Here is a 23,592-nt window from a genome sequence, read left to right as displayed (position 1 = left end):
CATTCCTGAAAATTTTATAAGAATTCATCAATACATCTCTGAGAAATTCAGAAGACAAAAAGGGGAAAAAAATAATAATAATAATAAAAAGAAACATTACAATCACTATAAGGTCTTCCGTTGGAAACGGAAGACCTTAAAAACCTTACAATCACTATAAGGTCTTCCGTTGGAAACGGAAGACCTTAAAAACCTTACAATCTCTATAAGGTCTTCCGTTGGAAACGGAAGACCTTAATGAGTATTTTTTTTCGCATTGGTTGACAATGGTTTCCTTGGGGTGTCAACTTCAACTGTCACCCTCCCAAACAGGCACTATTTATATAATGGCAAATACATGTATAATGAATTTTACTGTGCAGTGTGCAATGCCCAACATAAGTACACATATAGTGTATTACCCATATGACTAGCCACTTTACATCCATTATTCCAAAGGCTGTAACCATGTTTACAAACAAAAACAATACTACATGTATACAAATTATAATGTACCTTCAATGCTTGTAATATATTAAAACAATTTGTTTTTGGTCTGCATATGTTATTGATTCACTAGCTTTACACTCAACATCATAACATTAATTAAATAAAACATTAAAAATAAAAACGATTTTTCATCAAAAATAAAGTGACAGAAATGATGTCTGAAAGCCTGGTACTTTTTCTACTTGCACTTATTACGGCTCCACTCTGTAAGCGTCCTAAACTAATAAAATTGTCCGTCCCTCTGTCAGTCGGACATCTCTTGTCCAGTTCATATTATTTCATATCTTTCCTTTGACCAAATCTGGCTCATACGTCACCTACAGAGGTTTTTTTTAAATGAAAAGTTTGCAATGACCTTGATCAAAATTTCTAGGTCAAATGTTTAGATTATAGACCACATATCTGTAAACTCCTCATTAGGTCTATATTCTATCCTTTTTTTCCTAATATGCCTTATACTTCGTCCACAGAATGCCGGAAGGTAAAAACTGTACAGTGGTCGTGAAAAAGCATTTAAGTGTGAAGGTTAAAGGTCAAAGACATTTCACACCATAGTTTTTATCAATCCTTATCTGGACCAAATTATTGATTTCTTTGAACCTACCTGGGAAATATTTTGCATTAAAAGAGTTGTGCATTGACATTATTCTAAAATTCTATGAGAAAGGTAAAGGTCATTATCTATCTTTTGAAATCTAGTTCTGAACCATTACTTTATTCCTGGTCATATTTTTGTCAGACCTTAACAAAAGGCTGGCTGTACGAAAGAGTTTGCAATGACCTTGAATTTAACTTTATTGTTTAAGTTCAAGGTCATAGCAAACATATGAATAAAACTCATGTCTGAGCCCTTCTACAGCCTAGCTTGTTGGATGTAGGATGTGCACTGATCTTAAATTGAATTTCTTATTCAGAAGATAAGGCAAGTGCAAAGTCAGAAATACGTTTTAAACTTTTTTCTTCTGCCCGTTAGTAAACCGAGTTCCGTTGAAGTGATCGCCTTCTCAATAATGCTATGTATGTTCGATTTTGTCGTAGCAATATTTTCGGAGATTGACAATGGTTTTCGAGGGGTGTCAATTTCAACTGTTATCCTCCCAAACAGGCACTATTTATTTTATTATACTGAATTTTTTACTGCTTTTATATAGAAATGACGTGATTTCTACGCCGAACCGTACGCGCATAATTTACATGCATTTAAAAATTTGTTGTGTTACACGTTGCTAAGTGTGTTGCTAACGCTGAGGGTAATAGAACGGATTGTCAACTGTGTCTTAACTAATCAGATTTCAGTTTTTAACATGAAAGTATAATAATTGTAAATATAGTACGCATTTTGGCGCCAAACAATTGAGACATAATGATATTGCAACAAAAAGTTGTACGTCAGTAACTAATAATGGCAAGCTGTTCTCTTCATTAGAGATCAAACCAATTATTTATTAGCTTTATGCACTATTTCACATTGTATTTTGTCACAATACATTATGACATTATTCATTTACATAATAAATTAATTTTTGGCTTTAAGATTAAGAAAGACAAAAAGCGTGATTTTGGTACTGACAGGTCGATTTATTTGTGCTCCCAAAGCCATAAATATACGTAAAGCGTCGTAAATATCGCAATTAAATGTACAGGTTTAACAATAAATATGACAAAATATTCACAGATACGATGACTAAATGTGTCCTTCAAAATAAGTTCATGAGCTTATGTATAGTCGAGTCCAAGGTAAGAACATACATTATACCTATCTGTGATGACAAAAATAGCCAGTTCGGAAAGGTGAAAGGTCGCATAAACTTGAGAGTTTATCATACATCTGTTTCCAATTAAAAGTATATAATGAGTGAAATATCCCATTATCAGATATTCTTGTTTCATTAACATCAATTTCAAAAATTATTTTACAATAAAAAAAATTCATAAGAATTTGATGGGAGTTTTGTTTTCTGTGATTTTTGTTCAACCTACCTCCAAGCAAACCCAAGAGGCCAAAAGTCTTATATTTACCCTAATAAAAATAAACAATCCTGTGCAGGATTCAGAGTAACGCAGTGGCTGCTATAGGACATATGCTCGAGATTTTTTTTAAATTCTTGGCCACAAAATAAAAGTCATGGCGACGAAATAAAATTTGTTTCCAGAAAATAAACGTCATTGCCACGAAATAAAAGTTGTGGCCACGAAATAAAACTTAATTCCACAAAATAAACGTCATGGCCACGAAATAAAAGTTGAAGCCATGAAAAAAAGCCGTACCCACAATATAAAAGTCGTGGTCACGAAATAAAAGGCATTCCAATGTAATAAATTTCGTTCCTACGAATTTTATTTATTGTAACAAAATGAGAATTGAATTGGTTTAAGAAGTACTTTAAGTACTTCGTGTTTAACACTATGATAATCAGACACCATTGAAAATGTCAAGGCCAAGATCCAGGACAAAGAAGGAATTCCCCCAGATTATATTTTATCCGTTTAGATAAGTTCACTGGGTTTTTTTTAACCAGCATAATATTTATAATGAATTGCAAAATTACTTTCAGAACTTCCTTCAGATAGTAATAAACAGTTTGTTGAGAAATATGATGGTTTTATATAGAGTTGGGTGCAGATAAGGCTGTAAAATGTAACTCAAATCATGAGCACGACTGTATATATTTATTTTGCAATTATTTAGTGTTAATTTGTTTGCAAGCAGTGAATGTCAAGGTTCTATTTTTGTTTTACAAAAGTCTTCCTCCTCTTTAGATACAATCTTTCTTTCAAGAGAATTATTCAAGTTTTTAAGATAAAAAAAAGACTATTATTCAATCGATTGTCATTTCATTCGAAAATATAGGACGCAATTCATCATTCATTATTTTGTAAGAACACCTTCAATTTTGTGGCCACGACTTTTATTCTTTGAAACAAATTTTAAAAGATACCTCAAGCAAATGACTTATGGCGGCCGCCGTAAGAAACTATGAACATTTGTTAGAAAAAATAAGTTGAAAAGAACATTCTGAAAGAAGTAGTGCATTTCACTATATAGTCACGAGAGTCACACGCTTAGACCTGAACTTTTTGCCCTTGGAGTAATGAAATTCATAAGTCTGGTCAAGGCTTTTTCCCCATTTTAATCATTTAGTTACTCCTGCTAATTGGCCAGAAGTAAATTAAAAAAAAAATTAATGATTGCATAGTTAAAAAAGGATAAATAAATCTCTCACAGACCTAGGTGTCTCAAGTGACACAAAACACAAGACAGGGAAATGCAGAGATCACAAATAATTTATTGCATTGTTTTCCTTAATAAATTTAACTGCCATTTATCTTTTTCCAACAAGTTCTCCTACTTGATCTTGTGTTGTGAGTCTGAAAAAATTATTTTAACAGAATTTTGTATATATAATACATATAAAAGTAAATAACTTTATTCACTTTTGATTTGAAGTTTAAATATAAATACATGCAATATTTACCTATCTTTACAGTTCATCTTTATCATAAAGGAGATAAAATGGTTAAAATAATTTTACATACTCTTTTTCGCATATAAAATGGTTGGCGTGTGTACAGCGTATATCGTTCCACTTGAAATTAGACAGATAGAGCTCCAGACAGTCCTCAGCAATTCCAATGTAGTTGTTGGGTTCACCTTGTTCCCAGTTTGTGTACCTTATTGTTTCCATCGTTGATGCCCAGACCCACAGTCCTTCCGTGATTTGATCAGAACCATCCATCCAAAAGTTCGTAGAAAATGCACCTGTACAAAGAAAAAAAATTGAATCTCGGTGAAAACAGCGAAAAGAAAAAGAAGAAAAATTGTCTTTTGAATACTTTTTTTTTAAAAAAAAAATATCTTTTTAAATAATGCATTGTTTTTGCTTTGACACGTTCTTATTCGAATGTAAACAGTGCTTTTCAGCGATAACAATAGTAAAAAACAAGATGGCGCTACCTTTGATATTGGTGATTATCTTCTTAAGGAGAAAATTTTCTTCGGGATCATTGATCACAACTAGTTCGCTGTGAAAAGCTTGACAAATACCCTGAAAAGAAATTGTGACTTTAAGCATTGACGAAATGTTTTACTTGTTAAACATAGTTTAACTAATCATGACAAATTTTAAATGATTTTGCAAGTACATTTAACCAGTTCATTACAGAGCTTCAGATTCTATGTTAATTGGTTTGCAATGTAATTCAGACTTAGAAATGTTTGTGAAGTTTTTTTTTCAGAATAAACAATAACAAATTTTCATTAATATCTAATTCACAATGTTGCATTATTGCATAGCGTTCACATCATCAGATAATGATTTGCAGGTCATGAATAGGAAAAACGCAAGTGTCTTTGCAGACTGTTCTTTTCATTTGTTATTAAAGTATTCTATGGTCGAATATCGTACAATTTAAAAAAACAAAACAAGTATCGATGTTTATATTTATTGATATATTTTTCAAACATCCTTACAACTCTGAGACCCAGAGAGTTTGAAAACTGCTTTAAAACGTTAATTGAGCAATGAGAAAATAATATTGATGCACATTTTTGTTATATTTCACTTTCTATGACAAATAAAAGTCTTAGAATTTGTCATCAAAAAATATGTAGAGAGGACGAATTTCTAAGTGCAATGTACAAAATTTAGTTGCTATTTTTTTTATATAGTTTCTATATTTGGAAGTGTTAGTTGTCGTGCTCGATTTTGTTTTACTTGTTTTTATTCCATTTTATTTATTTTTGTGCCACGAAGAAGGGACTGGCCATCTTAGAAATTAAATAATTGCAATTGTTCTTGTCTGTCGTTAGACATTTTAATAGCTGGGATAAAATAAATCAGTTCCTTACAGATGCTTCCACCCAGGTCTTTAAAGATGTACCTATATAGTAACAGGAGTTCTTTCCCTTTCTCCAGCCATCAGGACAACACAGCTGCACAGTTCCTCGATAAGAAAATTAGAACCATTATTATGTGAATCACGTTTCTTAAGTGATCATATTAGTCTAAAAAGATATTTTTTGTAGTTGAATAACTTTAGCGGGAATAATTATTATGAAATATACCTGTTAAACAGATGAATATCAGTAATTGTTGACACGCCATGAATGTGAATTTGTAACTTTTCCTTATCTCAGCAGAATTTTTGTGACGCTTGTGAAATAATCATCTGCATATTGCTTGTGTCTGATTCGTGGTTAGGGAAACTTGGTGTCAGAAATCGGGGAAACTTTAGATTACTGAGCAAATGCAGTTTCAAACTTTGATTCAATGAATACGGCTGAAAACTTCAATTCATGTAGTAATGAGAAAAAGTCAAAACAGGTACCACAATAATTCAAGTGTTTCAGATACCAAGCAAAGTCGATGTGAAATAAATGTATATAGTCAATCAGATGTGTAGCTTTGTAGATGCAAGCGGAGCACCTTGTTGTATCAAAATATAAATGCTAGAACGATACCGGTATTTCAAGTATTGATGTGTCTTGTTCACAGACCGTTTATTGATTTATTTGATAAAACCTTTTATCAAATACTTGGTTGACAGTGCCTGTTTATATTTTAATTTACTGATGTAGACGACTACATAATAATGTCACATTAAAAAGTATTCAATGAATATTCACACATGTCTTTTAGGGTTTTATATTTTCATTATATTGATAAATACTAATATGGTTATCAGAATATTGATGAAAAGTTTTGATTGCAAACCGATAATTTTTTAATAAATTATGTAAGATGGCACGTAAAATAAAAACGAATTACTATCATTATTTTTATTAATGGATAATTTTACAATGACACGCATTGAATAGAGACATTTCCTACTCAGATGATTTATCGTTATAAATCAATTCCAGTAGAATAAAAAATGACACTGACAAAAATAATAAGGAAAGTTACAACACAAAACAATGTTACAAAAATCGCACTGGTTTATATTTAAATGATAAAAACTAATTAATAAAACTTTAAAAGCATATTGGCTTTAGGTGGTTGCATTGCTGTTGTAATTTTGTTTACAACTAAGCTTGTTGTCATAATGAATGGGATGAATTTTATTTCAAATTTCATTGTTTTGAATTCTAAAAACGAAACTGTTCACTTTTTTGCAAATCATTCACAATGAAATTGTTAACATCGAATGGTGTGATTCGATAAATACAAAAACAACCTCTTAATTTTAGGTGGAATAAGACACCTTAGTATATAGAGGTTACTGTTACTGCATCAAATTTATAATATTTTCACAATGCTTGACCCTCATCCTTTTTATTTACTTTTTCCATAGGATCTATTATGGTTTAATCATAATTTATTCAAATTACAATTGCACAGGTTGAAATTTTTTATATCATAGATTTTCTTCCGTTGCAAGACACTTAGTACATTTTAAAGTATACACAAACAAATATCTACAATTTAATTCAAGTTATCAATTTATGTATTTGTTAATCAACTAATCCCCCCCCCCCCCAAAAAAAAATGATAAAACCAACATATATTGAAATATATTTAATGAAAGAAAATTTATCTTATTTGTTTGTCTACATGAACCGTCCAAATAGCAAGTTAGCATATTTAAAGCTAAATCAAACATTGATGATAAGAGTCGCTATTTCAGTTCCGTAAATGAGTATTGTTGTCGCGATTGTATAGTGGTCTTTGAGTCAGATAGAACGAAAACACATCTGAATGCTTTGACTGGTTTATCTAAACTAATTTGAACATAAACATAATTATTGTCACGTTACCATGACGTCATATTATGATGACATCATAATAGCAATGTCTCACAACGTCACATGCACCTTGACGCCATGCAAGATATTTCCCAACATACTCCGGGCCGCAAAATGTACAAAATCACAATTCAAAAAAAAAATATTAAAGTTCATATTAGGTCGCAAAATGTACAAAATCACAATTCAAAAAAAAAATATTAAAAGTTCATAATAGGTCGCGTTGTGTTTGAAAAATTTAATTAGAAAGTCTTTGACTTCTCCTCAACTCTGGCTCTGATTCGCACACTTCCAAGGGATATAATTTCGTAATGGGACGGTTTGTTATGGTTCCGTTGCTAAGACGTAAAAGTGCGGATCTTGTGAGTCCATCTCTGCCAGTTGTGAGGTCCACCACTAGAGCAATTTTCCAGTTGATACGTTTTGTGAAGTCATCATGGACTTGGACGACATCTCCAATCTTGATCTTATTACATGTTGTTCCTGTTCTGCGATGATATTGTCTCAGAGAAGTAAGATATTCCGTCTTCCATCTGTTCCAGAAGTTTTGTAGGAGCTGAATTTGTTGTTTCATAAATTCATTAGCTTTCTCGTGATTTAATAGAGAATCATTGTTGGTATCCTCTTCATCCAAATAGGGTAGAGATGTCAATCTTCTTCCATATAGCAACTGAGATGGTGTAAGTGGCTGCAAATCCTCCGGATCTGTTGAAATGTAAGTCAGTGGTCTGTCATTCAGCATCGCTTCTATTTCCGTTACTACGGTGTGAAGAGTCTCCATATTTATCTTTGAGCGTCCAAGAACTTTCAGTAATGAAGTCTTTGTCAATCCAATGAGTCTCTCCCACCATCCACCATACCATGGAGCTCGACTTGGAATGAATTTCCATTGTACTCCATATTCAGCAAGTTTTTGATGTACGTTTTCTGCATGTGATGATCTAATGATTTCCTTGGATGCAGATTGAAAGGTTGTAGCATTATCTGAGATCATGATACTAGGCAGTGATCTCCTACTGATAAATCTTCTGAATGCAAGAAGAAATGAGCTCTGTGTTAGGTTTGGTACTAGCTCTAGGTGTAAGGCTCGAGTTGAGGCACAGGTAAAAAGGCATATATATGCTTTAGAGTTTTCTCCCAATTTATCCTTGACATAAAGGGGTCCTGCAAAATCTATGCCTGTCACGGTAAATGGAGGTTTCATCTGTAGACGGTCCTTTGGTAGCGGAGGGGGTTCTGGAGCTTGATAAGACTTTCCAATGACCTTTCTACAGCTGATACATCCTCTAAGAATTCCTTTCACACGTTGTCGAATCCTCGGTATCCAATATTGTTCATGGAGTAAGGTAATTGTTGAATTCAAACTGGCATGGGCATGTTTGTTGTGTGTATCAACAACAATAAGATGCGTCAATCGATGATATGTTGGAAGAAGGTATGGAAATTTTGTTTTATCCATCAGAGGCGCATTGTGAATTCTTCCTCCACACCTTAAAAATCCTTCGTTATCGAGGAACAGTTTCAGTTGCTGGATCAATGTTGGTTTCCTTCCAGATGGATGTTTCAGATATTCCATTTCTTTTGTAAACTCTGTTCTCTGTGCATCTTGTATGAGCAGTCTAATAACTTCACCTAACTCTTGTTTACTGAGAAATCCTGCTCTCTTTTCACTAGAATGTCTGCAGTTGTGAATGAATCTTCTTATGTATGCAAGAACTCTGACTAACATCATGAGTGAACTCTTATCTTCAAGTTTCAATATTGACTGTATACTTTCAGTCTTGATGTCTACAGTATCTTGAACCTTCGTTTGATGACTCATATCACTCTCTTCTTCTGTGCTTGTGGAACATAATATTGCCTTTGTTGGCCCATCCCATACAGGCCATTTTTGGGGTTCCATTAACCATTCTGGTCCATTCCACCAGAGGGTATCTTCTTTGAATTTCTTGAGGGCAATTCCTCGTGTGAGATAGTCAGCAGGATTACAGTATGTTGGACAATACTGCCATGTTGAAGATTTGCTGATCTCCCTAATTTCATTTACTCGGTTTGCTACAAATCTGTTTGGCGTTTTCTGTGAAATGATCCAGTGAAGTACAATTTGACTGTCACACCAAAAGTAAATTTTGTTAACTCTTGTTATTTCTTTTACATGTTTTCCCAATCTTGCTCCAATAAGTGCTCCCATGAGTTCTAGTCTTGGAAGTGTGATCTGCTTGATTGGTGTCACTCGATTTTTGGCCATAAGTAATGTTATCTTGTTCTTTGATAACAAATAGACACATGCACCATATGCTTGCTGACTTGCATCGGAGAAAACGTGCAATGAATCACACCTTGAAACTATTGACGAACTGTTATTTCTGTTTAGTTTGATGTCCAGTGCATCACAAATTTCTGATGAGATTTTTCTCCATGTAGTCTGCATTGACTTAGGCAGTTTTTCGTCCCATTTCAAATTAGCTTTCCATAACTCTTGCATGAAAATCTTTGCCTTCACAGAAATAGGACTTAATAATCCAAGTGGATCAAACACCTTTGATGTTTCTCTCAATACTTCTCGCTTTGTAGTCACACGATACTTCTTTTGTCCAGTATCATTCTTTGCATATTGAAGAGTATCTTCTTGTGGATTCCATTTCATTCCAAGAACTTTAACGACAGAGTCTTCATCCGCTGTTTTTTCTGCTTTAGATAAGTTTTGTAGCATCTCACTGTTGGAGCTCCAGGAACGAAGATTAAAACCTCCTGCTGCAAGTAAGGTTCTTGATTCTTTGTAGAATTTCATAGCTGTTTCCTCACTCTGGAAGCTGGCTAAAACATTGTCAACATAGAGATTTTGTTCAAGAAGAGATGAAGTTTCATTTGCATTCTCTTGAAAATGTTTCATCAGAGTAGCGCTGAGGATAAAGGGTGAACAAGTTGCTCCAAACAGGACAGATCGAAAGCGGTAAGTTGTCAATGGACTCGATGCATTACCTGGATCGCTAAGCCAAAGGAATCGTGTTGCATCACGGTCTTTCTGGTGAAGCTCAATTTGAAGGAAGGCCTTTTCAATATCTGCTGTTACTGCAAACTTGTTCAGTCTGAATCTGGTCAATATTGACGTGATGTCATTCATCATAGGGGAGTATGGCTCAATGCAGTCGTTTAGACTAACATGTCCAGTTTTGTCCTTGCAGCTACAATCGTACACAATTCTAATCGGGGTTGTAGTGCTGTCCTTTTTCACAGGGTGATGAGGGATATAATGGACTCTATTTTCTGAATTTTCTGGATCTTCAACTTTCTCAATAAATCCTTTGTTTGCTTGATCCTGTATTATCTCACTGTACAGCTTTAACATTTTTGGATCCTTTGCTAATCTCTGAATAACATTTTCTGTTCTTCTTTTCACAATCTCGTAGTTTGTAGGTAAGCAGGGAGAGTTTTCTTTCCAGGGGATTTTAGCAACATAATGACCATCCTCTTTATCGATTGATGTAGCAGCAAAATTCAAGAGTTTTTCCTTGCCTTTTATCTCTTCACTGTGATCATCAATTCCCATGGATTCAATTTTCCAGAATTTTTCCAGGTCAACCTCTTCCACTTTATGATCTGCCAAAATATGGAACATCCCTGAATGCTGTTTTCCAGATGAGTGGATAGGTCCAGATATAAGATATCCAACCTTTGATTCGACCGCTGTGGGTCCATTTCCTCTGATGATTCTGTCTCCTACTATGCTCCAATAGTAGTCTGCACCAATTAGCATTGAAATATGGAACTGCTCATCTGAGCTGATTGGGTGTGCCAATTTCAATCCTTTAGGTATGAGAGTTCCCTGATATTGACACGTGCTCTGTTGAAGATTGGAGCTGCTATTGTTGGAATGATGATGACCTCCATTGGAATTTTCTCTCCGGTTTGTGTTTCTAGTTGAACTGTAGCTTTCTCTAGGTTACGAACTTCACTGTTCTTGTCTCCAAATGCTGAAATCTTTAGAGTGATGGATCCCGTTGATTTTATGTCAAGTTTCTGTGCTAACTCCTCAGTTATAAATGAGTTTTGAGCTCCTTCATCTAGCAAAACATTGCAGTTGACTTCTTGATTTCTATACCAAATTGGTGTCACAGCAGTTTTTAGCAGCACTTCAGTGTTGGCTCTAACATGTGATGAAGAGTGAAGCTGGAATGACTGCTCTCGTTGATGTGGCTGTTTGAATTGTGTGCTCTCGGCATTAACAGCTCTCTCTGAAGTACTTCGTGGGAATTGAGAATTGCGGCAAATACTAGTATGATGAAGCTTTTTGCAATTCCTACACTTGAAATGCGACTGACATTCGCTTACTTTGTGTTTTCCAAAGCAATTAAAGCAGACTTTCTTCTGTTTGACGATTGATATCCTTTCTTCATAATCAGTGATGACATGGCAAGCCGTTGGCGAGTGTTTTCCATTACAAAACAAGCATTGCTTTACCGTAGTTCCTTGCTTGATGGTTTTCTTATGGTTTGCTCCTGTAACAAAGTTAGCAGTTGGGATGAACTCCTGTGATTCTTGGTTAGATCTTGTATTGCTAGCATTTCCAGCATCCTGAACGCAAAGTTCCTTCTTTATTGCTCTCCTCAATGAGTTTAAATCCCAGTTGTCATCTCCTTTGTCCCGAGTAATGTTCTTCCGAATGTCTGCTGGGAGCTTGTTGTAAATCATGGGTGTTAGAATCGTCCCATACGTGGTTTCGTCAGTGCCCAAGGACTCCAAACCTCTAATGCAGCACTCCATTTTGTCATAAAAAATTCTCAAACAATCTGGATTAGACTTTGGTAGTTGTATGTTGATAAGAGCCTGTATGTGCGCATTGACGATTTTATGATTTTGCCCATATCTTTCAAATAAGACATCTATTGCCTGTCTGTAGTTTGTATTGGTCAAACTAAATCCTGAGATAACGCGAAGTGCTTCTCCACACAACAATGACCGAAGGTAGCTAAATTTTTCTACATCAGATAAACTGTTGTTCCCATGAATACTTGTATTGTAACAATCCCAAAATGTTTGCCATTCAAGAAGATTTCCCTCAAAAATTGGTAGATTGAGTTTCGGTAACTTATGGGAGTTTGCTGAGTGAGTAGCACCACTATTAGAGTTTGGATTCAAATTGAGGCTTGTAACGGTCTGCTGAACACATGAATTTTGAGAAAAATCATGCGTCGAATGAGCATTCTTTTCGATTTGAAGATTTTCATTGCGATCCAAATACTGGTAACTGCTGGCAGTTGCATTTAAAGTTGATCCTTGTACTAAGAGATGTTTTTTGATTTTCTTAATTTTTGACTCTATATTAAATTTGTACTCATCTGCCTCAAGGATTTCCTTTTCCACATCCTCTTCAACTGTATCTTCTAGAATTCTGTCATCTAGATTCCTAAGAATTTCTTGCTTCTCCTTTAGTGTTGATACTATAGTCTCTATATCCTCTGTATTGTTTTCCTCTAAAAATGATTCCTCCAATTTTTTCAAAAGTCTTGTAACAGCACTTCTTTGTCCTGAACGAACTGCTCTAAGTTTAGAAGTCATATTCTCTCCGTTTGGTCACGGCACCAAAATGTCGCGATTGTATAGTGGTCTTTGAGTCAGATAGAACGAAAACACATCTGAATGCTTTGACTGGTTTATCTAAACTAATTTGAACATAAACATAATTATTGTCACGTTACCATGACGTCATATTATGATGACATCATAATAGCAATGTCTCACAACGTCACATGCACCTTGACGTCATGCAAGATATTTCCCAACAATTGTTAAATTAATACATAAATTATGTCATCTGCAGCAGGCAATCTTAATATGAATCTGAAATTGAAATTAGCATGTAAAACACGTTCTTTCTTGAATAATTATAATAAGAGGCAAAGACAATTTAAATATAACTTTTGGATTTTTTTCTTCTGCAGATCTTGTTTTGCTCACGCTTAGTGAAAATGTCCAAGGTGCCCTCTCCCCTCAAACGAAGTGCAGTGAGTGATGTTCTGTTTTTCACCCAAGTTTAAACTGTATTTTATTGAGATTAAATGTAGAGCAAAATGTCAAACAAAAATATTTCAGCAACATGTTTATCCTCAAAGAATGCATTCTGACAGACTGTTTTGTGATGTTGTCCAGATACAACGGCTGAGATCCCATAACAAGAGCCAGCAGCCTCCTTTTACCAATGATTTACAAAGTAAATCTAAAAGTAGTTATTATTTTGTCTAATGATAATAGCTTTTATGTGACATGTGTTTTTCTTCTTGTTTTTATCACATATGATATTTGTTTACATTTGTTTACATTTGTTAGCCTCAACTTAGGTCTCCCATTTGGGCATATGATGATTAGGTAATTAACTGGGGTTATCTCTGGGTCAAGATTCTTTATTTAATACGATCGAGGTTTGATAATATTTAAACCAATCAGCGTGGCTCCTCAATACCATGTGACCATTCTTGATCTATTTACTAGAGGAGTACGCCACGCTTTATTTTGAGAAGATATTTTGGGATAACCCTCCATCCACCCCTTTCTTCCGCCATAATTATAATTTTCACGTTATTTCTATTTTCAGGAATTGGTATACTTTGTATCTAGTTATTGCGTGTATCCTGTTATACGTGTATTTTGTTATTTTCCACCCTTTTTTGATGTTTGGCATATATCATTACCTTGATTTTTTTTAATGTTTTACTATTGGGGGTCAGCATATTGCATAATGTACTGCCAAAGACACAGTAGTCAGTTGTTTTCTAGTCTATGCTGACCCCCTTGATGTTGTATATATTTATTTTTCGTCATTTACTTCAATAAATGACATGTGTTCATTTCTATAGCTGTTTTGTTTTCTCTATACTTAACATCAAAAAACTAAGTGCAGTTGTCTTAGATTTAAATAACAAAGGAACATCATTTTTTTTTTTCGAGAGTCAATATATTTTTTTATTTCACTCTCCAATAAACATATCTAATAAATGCAACAAGGTTTTAAATATTCCTTCATTCGCACTTTCTCGCACATTCACAATCAACTATAATGAAGGATTATTTTTAACATAATTTAAATTACAACCATTGTAACTGCTCATTTTTGGTTGTTTTAAGCATACATTAAAACATCATGAACACATATTTTGGCTCCATATTGAACAAACTCTGAGTCCCACGTAATTATAGAAAAAGAAATTATATTACTAAAAGTTAACTATGCACTACATTAGTTCATTTATTTTCTTACAGCAAAGATTGATAATAAATTGAGAAATATGCCCGTTATATGAACTTTTGGTAAAAAAAGATTTAAGATATCGGCAAATACTGCACTGCTTTACTGCATAATGCATACATTCATATTAAATCTATGTTGAAAATATGCAGTAAAGGATTTCCATTCCTGTCTAAAAATTACGGACTATTTTGAGAGTCAATAAAATCGACACACCTTCACAAGAGTCACAAGTTAATGTAATTTTATTTATAATGAATCATCAATATCATTTGATCTATTTACAAAAAAGAGGGAATCAACAACATTCTTTTTCAATGTGAAAGGAAGCTTTGATTTTTGCATCTTTTATAGAATTGTTATTTATTTCCCAAATGTCCATTTTGAAATGTTTGACCAAGCTAATGTAAAAGAGATACTTAGTCGTAAAAAGGAGTATTTAAAAAAAGGGGGAAGCATATGCCCACATAAGTGCCTGTGTGAAAGATATGTTTCAAATAGTTTCCAAATATATTTCATAATATATTTATATGTTAAACACTGAACCACTCTGGCAGTCCAGATTTAATTTATTCTGGGTCACAATTTAAAAAAAAATCGAAATTATCTCCTTTCTAAAAATGCTTCCTTAGTAATTGTAGCAATTTAATTCTTGAGAATAAGATTTTTCAACATTTTAACTAAATAATTCTTTGTGAAACTTTGAACTCCTCTGGGGTCCTAAGTATTAGTCAAAGTGCCAAGTTATCAACAATTTAGAATCTACAAGAATGTAAGGATTCTTGCATAGTAATCTCTTAAATTGTAGCATTGTAGTTTTGGTCGGGGGGGATGTTAACAATTTTAACAAATTATAATCTATATCATTTAAAGATGCTTCTATAGTTATCTAAAAATTGTAGCATTATAGTTTTTGAGAAAAGGATTTTTAAACATTACTACAAAAGCCAACATATTTCTATGTTACACTTTGAGCCCATCACAGGAGCCAATATTAATGTAGGGGTCATTTTAATAATTTAAAATCTACATTATTTATGTATTTATATGATTACATCTCACAACTTATAGCTTGCGGTTCTTGAGAAGAATATTTTTAAACATCCTCTTCATATATTTCTATGTTGAACGTTGAACCCATTTTGGAGCCTAGTTTTGGCCGGGGGATATGAACAATTTAAACACATTACAATCTACATTATTTAAAGAAGAAGAATTTATTAAATATAGTTATTTAATAAATTGTAGCATTGTAGTTTTATTAGAAAAGAATCTTTAAACTTTTTTTAAATTTGGTTTAACAAGGTTTGCAGGCCTTGGTGTTAATATTAGCATTACTGTTTTTATATTTCTTGAAAAGATTTTTTTTAAAATATGCACCCTATTTTCACTGTGTCGCAATTATCTCATTATAAAAAAGGTTTAGCCTTTTATTTGAACAGTTCAAAAATTCCTTTTTGTACTTAGTTTGGCCCAATATATTGTTCTTGAGAAGAAGTAAAAAATGTGAAAGTTTAAGGAGAGACAGATGGACGGACGAACAGAGAGACGTTGAGCAACGGGTAATCAAAAAAGTTCACTTGTATATTTGGTTCAGGTGAGCTGAAACCTGAATTAGTGTAGTAATTAATGCATTATTAATCGCTTGTTTGCACTGAACAAGGAACTTTGTTTCATTTTTTCGTATTCTTGATTTCAAACTGTTTTTTTTAAATATATGTTTATTGATTGTTAAAACTTTTTTTTTATAAATATACCAACAAAATTCCATTATTTGTGACCGATAAAAAAATGACCATATTTAATATCAACATCCATTTCTTAAGTGCTGTGTTAGAGAAATTTTGCTTGAAATTAGCTTTATTGATATCTCGAGGAACGGTAGATTATGGTGTTGGATGTTTGAAAATTTGAAAAGAGTTCATTGTTGTTTCTCTGTTTTTTTCTATTAATCATTTGATAAACAGAATTTAAAAAGTTAATATAATAAAAATGAAAAATAACAAACAAATGTCCAAAATAACATATTTATATGTAACTCAATTAAATCACGTGATTAATGTTACCCGTCAGAATCTAAGAGGTATCTATTGCGCAGATTTACGTCTATTTGTGTAACAACAGACTAAAAATCACCTGAATGCTTCTTATTTATTCAAATCTACCAAAACTTTACTAAATAAATTGCATTGTAACTTTGATTCATGCAAAATTATAACTACATGTATTAAACTAAAGCATTCAAGAATCCCGTGAAAAAAGACAGTACCAATTGGTTACGAATCCTTGCGGCGACTCGTTTATTTTTACAGATTCTCAAACGTTTTAATTTCAATTCGTATTTTCACTTAAACCATTTTAATACAATGGTACATGTAAATGAGGTACAAAATTGTGTAATATGCTTAACGAGGCCGGGTCTAATTAGTTCTGCCCTAGATTTTTTAATGAAATTTTTTACCTGAATTTCTACTGATATAATTATTGTTTTAAGATTAAAAAATAAGACATTTACCACACCGTTTGTTTAGGGGGTCATCTCAAAGTTTGTTAATATTTAACATAGGACCCTATGGGATTTCGCTTGAAATGTATCAATTTTACACATTTTTTTAAACTTCTGCCCTAGGGATTTCTTTTTCTGTTCTACATATTAAAGTTATTGCTAAAAGGCATCAAATGGTCAAATAAAAAAAACCTTTTACCTCCTGGTTTGTTCCAGGGGTCTTATCAAAGTTGATTTTTGTATGCCCAATTTCCCAGATTTGTCAGATAATGGCTATTTTTTATTTGACAAAGGCGGAAAAGGTGATCTTTATAGTATTATTAAAGCCTTCAGACATATTTAAGTAATAAAAAAATATATAACATCACATATTAAGGGTCATTAATATAAAATACATGGTTACTGTCTTGAAATATATGAATTAAGCTATATTTAGGCGGGTTAAGAAAACGTGACAGAGGGTTTGGCCTGCTGAACCCTCTTCACTTTTTCGACCCGAGCCCAAATATAGCTTATACTTCGAAACAGTTATGTTTATTCCACAATATAACATTAATTTTACGCATTAAACGAGCCATTTTCAACAAATTTCGCTGAATATCTGCAGATAAAACTATCACGCCATGGCGTCAAACAAGCAAAAAGATGACGTCACAATACAAATGAAACGCTGCGCGAAAGCGTGCGTACTCGTTCTGTACTCGGCCTCGTTAAATCGTTATTATCACTGTCGTGTATCCGCGCCGGTAGTGACATGTTTGGATAACGTTAAAATGGCGTATCCACTTCAAAAACAATGAGTGTTGTGTCCTTTTTTCTATCAAAAACGAAGTATATATTAATTAGAATATCGTAATAATCATTCATATTTTTCTGAAGGTTTTGCAGTTGAAAAAAGTGTGCGTTATTTTTGTTCATCGTAAATAAAAACGACTTCTTAAAGGGAATATCAATCGTTAACGTGTCATTTAAATGCAAAATCAAGATCTATTTCGAGATAACGTAGATAATATAACACCTACTAAAAATCTGAAGCAGCCAAAATTAATTTAATACACTACACTAACAAAATGAAATCATTTTAATATCTTTTTAACACATTAATATGTATAAAAATAGCAATAACTTCATGCACCTGCCAAAGAAGTAGTACGGTTTAGATAATTAAATTATTCCGGTTTGGATGCTAAAATATAAATTGTGCAATTGTACGGTTTGAATAATATAAAGATATAGCATTTTTTATATTTTAGACATAAATGGAGCAGTTTGCATTTTATCGGTGTGCAATCGAAGATACATCTTTTTAAAAGATAGTTGACCATTCAATTACACAGCATACAAAAGATCAAAAGAACTTAATAAACAGACGGTGAATTTTTCTTTCCTGTCCGACAGTTTCATAAACGTCATGAAAACAAAATACTTCCACATTTTCGAAGGGGACTAAATGTGGATGACTAAGTTCATTTCTGTAGACAAGCATGTTTTTTTTCTGATAAAATGGTATATTTAGTATATAATTGATAATTTTGGTCGGGGCGTGGTCAAATCCAATAATGCCCCAAGTGAAATTATCACCTCACAGTATCCAAAGAATGATTCCATATTACTTATATTAATTTAATTCACGGCAATAGTACGATTAAATATTTGAATACAAATAAGCAAACCCCACTTGCACATCAATTACACGTCATTTGAATTTATTGGACTGAATATAGTATACAAAATTGATACGTTTGTGTTATCACATGAAAAAAAATGAAAATGTATATATAGTTATATCAATTTTTTTACTAACATCTCAAAAGAATACTTTCTTTAATTTTAAATTATAAAGAAAATATGTGTTAAAACTTGAGGAACACAATAAAACTATATAAAACAATGTAAAAAAAAAAAAATTTCACTTTTAACCTAAAAAGCAATACATCATATACATGTAAACACCTTAACAGACAACTTTCTACTACTTTTATGGCAAGCGACTTTATGGTGTGTAATTTTAGTTATTCTGAAATAATATTTATAATCGTGCATGTTTATTTTTTAAACAATATGACTTCATATGTCTATCACATGACGATCTCCATGATATTGAAAGCATGGTTTGCAGTGAGGGCATGTATATCGCACAGTAGCTATGCTATATCCCCTTTGCGAAGGGATAACTAAAAAAACTGTTTGCACTCACATTGTAGAACTGTAAGGCCGTTTGCAAGAACCCCATTATATTTTTTTTAATGTTTCATGGGAGATGACTCTACTTCCCGGAATTATGAAATCCAGAGCATTCTGAATAATATGTGTGCCTGCTGATAAATAAACGTGCCGAGCCTGACACTCTCCTCTGTTCTTTTTAGGGATAACAACATATCAACCTCATCCAAACCGTATCAGATGCGTATCCAAACTGTTGTTGTAAAACATCGCTATTATGTTAGACAATACTTACAATTAGAAATTATATTCAAGGAGATCATTCGTTAAGGATCAAATAAATGAAATATATTGATCAAATACATACTTCATTCATGACAACTTTGCTGGATGAATATATCACCATTTCATATGTACAATGAACTGAATCCTACAGATATAAAGAAAGGTTCCCAACGAGGTAAGAAATTGCAAAGTTGTTAGAACTTATATTCGTTTTGTCCGTGTAAAAGATTAATCAGTACTTTATTATGTTAACTCAAACAAATCTCCACAACTTAATTTAAGTACTAAATTAGTTATTTTAATTAATAGTTGTTAAATTGCTTAATATTGACTTAAAATAAATAGGTTATATCTGCTACAAAACACCCTTTATTATATTAATGGAAGATAGTATTATTTGAATGTCAATTATTTTCTTCAAAAGTGTTAATATACAACTGCTTAAAATAATTAATTCTCTAGCTTGTATCTAACAATCATATTCAAAAGTAAATTTTTCAAAGTCACCATTTTAGTTCTTCTGATATGTGTTAAAAATTAATTCATAAATCATGTGGACTGCAGCGATCAATTATTTGAATGTCAATTATTTTCTTCAAAAGTGTTAATATACAACTGCTTAAAATAATTAATTCTCTAGCTTGTACCTAACAATCATATTCAAAAGTAAATTTTTCAAAGTCACCATTTTAGTTCTTCTGATATGTGTTAAAAATTAATTCATAAATCATGTCGACTGCAGCGATCAATTATTGAATGTCAATTATTTTCTTCAAAAGTGTTAATATACAACTGCTTAAAATAATTAATTCTCTAGCTTGTACCTAACAATCATATTCAAAAGTAAATTTTTCAAAGTCACCATTTTAGTTCTTCTGATGTGTGTTGTTAAAAATTAATTCATAAATCATGTCGACTGCAGCGATCAATCTTAATTTGAATGTAAAAAGAAAGCTGTATGTAAAACACCTTCTTTCTTGACTAATTTTATAAAAAAGGCAAGGAATATTTCTAAAATAACTTTTAGGATTTTTTTAGAACATTATTTAAATTCTCAAGGTGTCCTTTCCCCATGAACGCAGTGCAGTCGTGTGCTGTTTTCGGGTTATACTGACTATTTTTATTAAAATAAAATTAAAAGCAAAAAGTCAAGCATAAATACTACAGCAACATGTTCATCCCAAAAAAATGCATGCATTTGGACCGATTTATTAATATTAATGTCCAGTTATAACGATTGAGATCCCACAACAACAGACAGCAGCCTCCTTTTACCGATAAATTATAAAATAAATCTATCAAGAATTATATATTATTCTCAATATCTCAAGGGAATATTTGAAATAAACGGATAAGTCCGTGTCTCAAGTGCCGGTGTAAAATATGTGTTAACCAAATTCGACATATGCTTCACTTATTGCCCTAAATATCAAAAAAATTGAATAAGTTAATTAAATGTAGCACTGTTTGTCAAATGTTTTGCGCCAAAAAAGGAACTTTATTTCATTTGGTTAGTTTTTTGGGGTTATCAGGATGAGCAAACTGACATTATATATAATATGTTTAATAGACCAACAAATTACATTACTTCTGTTCAAATAAAGAAAACCGTCCATACTCAATATGAATTTACAGGTAATTAACACGTATCTTCATCATTGTGTTTTATGCCGGTCACAATAAATATTTGGTTGGAAATGTTCAACACCTGTGACTACCTCCACATCCTTATTGAAATTATCCTATGATATCCAGTGGTTGAGACGATCCACCATTTTCGATACTGAAATAAATTATTTAATATTATGATTATGACAAATTAAAGTATTATATCTTGATGAATAAAATGGCTAAAGAGATTTTTACTCATCTTTTGAAATACAATATGTTTATTGGACGATTTTTTTCTTTTAAGACTCATTATAACGGTAGAAGTATCGTCACATCGCTCAGACGGGTAACTCTTTTCACTTTAGTCATTGCATTCTTTCAAAATGTTTTTTTTTTTAATATTTAACTTTTAATTCAAGAAGGGTATAGGAGAAAATTTGAAGATTTTAATTTACAAAAGTACTATCATGCACTCAAAGCATACTTCATATTATATTAAACATCAACAGTTTTTTGTATATGAATGTTTAATTTAGATTATTTTTTTAGTTGTCAAAAAGGTGATTTTGTAGATTAAGAATGTAACTTCAAATACGCTTGCAAATTTTTGGATTTTTTTTACTAGCAATTGTAAACAAAAAGAAACAGAGAAAAAGGATCGGTTCTGTAATTGACTCACGTGATCTGAAAATAATCATACTACCTTTTTTCACAAATAAAATGGTTTTCATGACTACATATTTTATCATTCCACTGCCCAATATGTTGTTCGTCAACGTATTCTTTGAACAACATCTCCAAACAGTCCTCGGTTCCCCCACTGGGTTCATTGGGGTTCCAGTTTTTGTATACCAAAGGTTGTCGTGTAGATTGCCATATGAAGTGTCCCTCCCGTTCTATATCATTAGCGTCCAGCCAGAAGTTGTGAATATAGGCTTCTGTATTGAGATAGAGTAGAAAAAAAGTTGGGATTTATTGGTTGCATTTCCGAATATTTTTCTCCAGTTGGACACTATTTAATTGAAATTGCAATTTCATGGCTCTTTTAATACATAATGCTTTAATTATAACCACTTTTCAATTATGGAACGTCTGTCCGTTAAAGAATGAAACAAAAAGACATGTAAAACCATAGGTATCTTCGTTTACAATTTGTAGATAAGAAAAATATATTGCTGTTAAAAAGTGTATATCTTATGCTTTGATAAGCAGATTTACTTACGAGCATATTCTTTCACTATCCCAATCAAAAAGTTATTTTCAGCTTTGTTGTTTACAATTGCTAGATTGCTTGACATTACACGACATTTGCCTAGATCGTAAAAAGAAAAGAGAAACTATAAGTGGAGAGAGAGAGAGAGAGAGAGAGAGAGAGAGAGAGAGAGAGAGAGAGAGAGAGAGAGTTAAGTTACATTTGCAGTGTTCCAGGTGGCGTTTTCTCTGCTTGGATAATAACAAGAGTAGCTCCCCTTCACCCATCCTTCTGGACAACAGAACAGATACTGATCTAGGACGAAATAATAATAACTATGCTAATTGTATGCTGATCATTACCGAAACAATATTTTTTAGATTGATTTTTAGAAACACATAGTTTACACGGTATCCCTTTACCTAATAAAAGTGCATTATTTGCTGTAAGTTTAACTCAGTTTATTTAAGAGTTCGATGGTTGTGGTTATTTTAGGACTATGATTATCTCCAAAAACGTAGAGTTTTGCATAACGTAATAAAAAACCTCCTAATCTAAAACATAAATTATTTGAATTTTTTTTTATTTAATAATCATTTAAGGCCAATACAACATTTAAAAAAATTAAAGATAGATTTGATGCGTTCTTGTGGGACACCCAGGCTCTCTTGGAATTTTTTTTTCAACATCTCCACGATTGATTGTGTTGCTGGGTGTTTAAATATTCATAGAGAGGTCAATATTGCTCCTCTTGATTTTTCTATAAATTCTTTGCAAAACCAACAAAACATGCAAATAGTTGAAAACAAGATATCTGTGAGCCAATGCTCACTAGTGATACCCCCGCTCTGATGTGAATATGCAAAATAAGCAAACTTGACATTTAACAGAAAGCTGGCATCTGATTGGTACAGAAATATATCACACAATATGTCATGCCTTAACAAACACTGTGTAACAAATTTCAAGCATCTGCGATAAATAGCTGCTGAGAAATTTTTGACGAAAATTTGTTTGAAAATTTTGGCTAAAAATAAACAGTCATTATTTGACAGGAAGTTGACGTTCGATTAATACAAAAATATATCCCACAATATGGCATGCCATAACAAATAGTGTGTTAAAATTTCAAGCATCTGCGATAAACAGTTGCTGAGAAATCATTGACGGAAATTTGTTTGAAAATTTTTGGCTAAAAATAAACAAAGTACTCATTAAACAGGAAGTTGACGTCCGATTGGTACAAAAATACATCCGAGGATATGGCATGCCTATACAAATACTGTGTAAAAATTTCAAGCATCTGCGATAAACAGTTGCAGAGAATACTTTGACAAAAATTTGTTTGAAAATTTTTG

The 23,592-nt window shown here is 32.5% G+C and overlaps 3 protein-coding genes and 1 non-coding gene across 4 annotated transcripts; all 4 read right to left on the bottom strand.

Annotated features, from left to right (window-relative positions):
* Positions 1-2,064: 2,064 nt before the first annotated feature.
* Positions 2,065-5,655, bottom strand: LOC105317138 (asialoglycoprotein receptor 1). The gene is made up of 5 exons (XM_011413685.4): positions 5,555-5,655; positions 5,339-5,433; positions 4,445-4,535; positions 4,027-4,249; positions 2,065-3,858 (listed from the first exon to the last, which is right to left on the bottom strand). Exons 1-5 carry the CDS (start codon positions 5,592-5,594, stop codon positions 3,813-3,815), a joined length of 495 nt encoding a protein of 164 aa, XP_011411987.3. The 5' UTR covers positions 5,595-5,655; the 3' UTR covers positions 2,065-3,812.
* Positions 5,656-7,472: 1,817 nt separating this feature from the next.
* On the bottom strand, positions 7,473-10,991 carry LOC117684487 (uncharacterized). The gene has a single exon (XM_034456982.2). It carries the CDS (start codon positions 10,989-10,991, stop codon positions 7,473-7,475), a length of 3,519 nt encoding a protein of 1,172 aa, XP_034312873.2.
* A 44-nt stretch (positions 10,992-11,035) lies between these two features.
* LOC105329630 (uncharacterized) lies at positions 11,036-12,793 on the bottom strand. Its single transcript, XM_020067775.3, has one exon. The coding sequence runs from the start codon at positions 12,791-12,793 to the stop codon at positions 11,036-11,038; it is 1,758 nt and encodes a 585-aa protein (XP_019923334.3).
* Positions 12,794-20,979: 8,186 nt separating this feature from the next.
* LOC105317137 (uncharacterized) lies at positions 20,980-22,355 on the bottom strand. Its single transcript, XR_010712380.1, has 3 exons — positions 22,265-22,355; positions 21,746-21,980; positions 20,980-21,214 (listed from the first exon to the last, which is right to left on the bottom strand). It is a non-coding gene; the product is annotated as an uncharacterized protein (transcript).
* Positions 22,356-23,592: the final 1,237 nt, after the last annotated feature.

This window comes from Magallana gigas, chromosome 3 (assembly GCF_963853765.1).
Source record: "Magallana gigas chromosome 3, xbMagGiga1.1, whole genome shotgun sequence".
Classification (NCBI taxonomy): domain Eukaryota; kingdom Metazoa; phylum Mollusca; class Bivalvia; order Ostreida; family Ostreidae; genus Magallana; species Magallana gigas.
Note: the sequence above shows the minus strand (reverse complement) of the source record. Positions and strands in the feature narration are given on the sequence as shown.

Bases quoted from the DNA above. Each gene is read 5' to 3' on its own strand.
- LOC117684487 (XM_034456982.2), bottom strand. From the start codon at position 10,991: ATGCTAATTGGTGCAGACTACTATTGGAGCATAGTAGGAGACAGAATC.
- LOC105329630 (XM_020067775.3), bottom strand. From the start codon at position 12,793: ATGACTTCTAAACTTAGAGCAGTTCGTTCAGGACAAAGAAGTGCTGTT.
- LOC105317138 (XM_011413685.4), bottom strand. From the start codon at position 5,594: ATGGCGTGTCAACAATTACTGATATTCATCTGTTTAACAG. The intron at 5,434-5,554 runs GTATATTTCATA...TTTCTTATCGAG, and splicing joins GATATTCATCTGTTTAACAG to GAACTGTGCAGCTGTGTTGT. The intron at 3,859-4,026 runs GTATGTAAAATT...TAATTTTTTCAG, and splicing joins CATTTTATATGCGAAAAAGA to ACTCACAACACAAGATCAAG.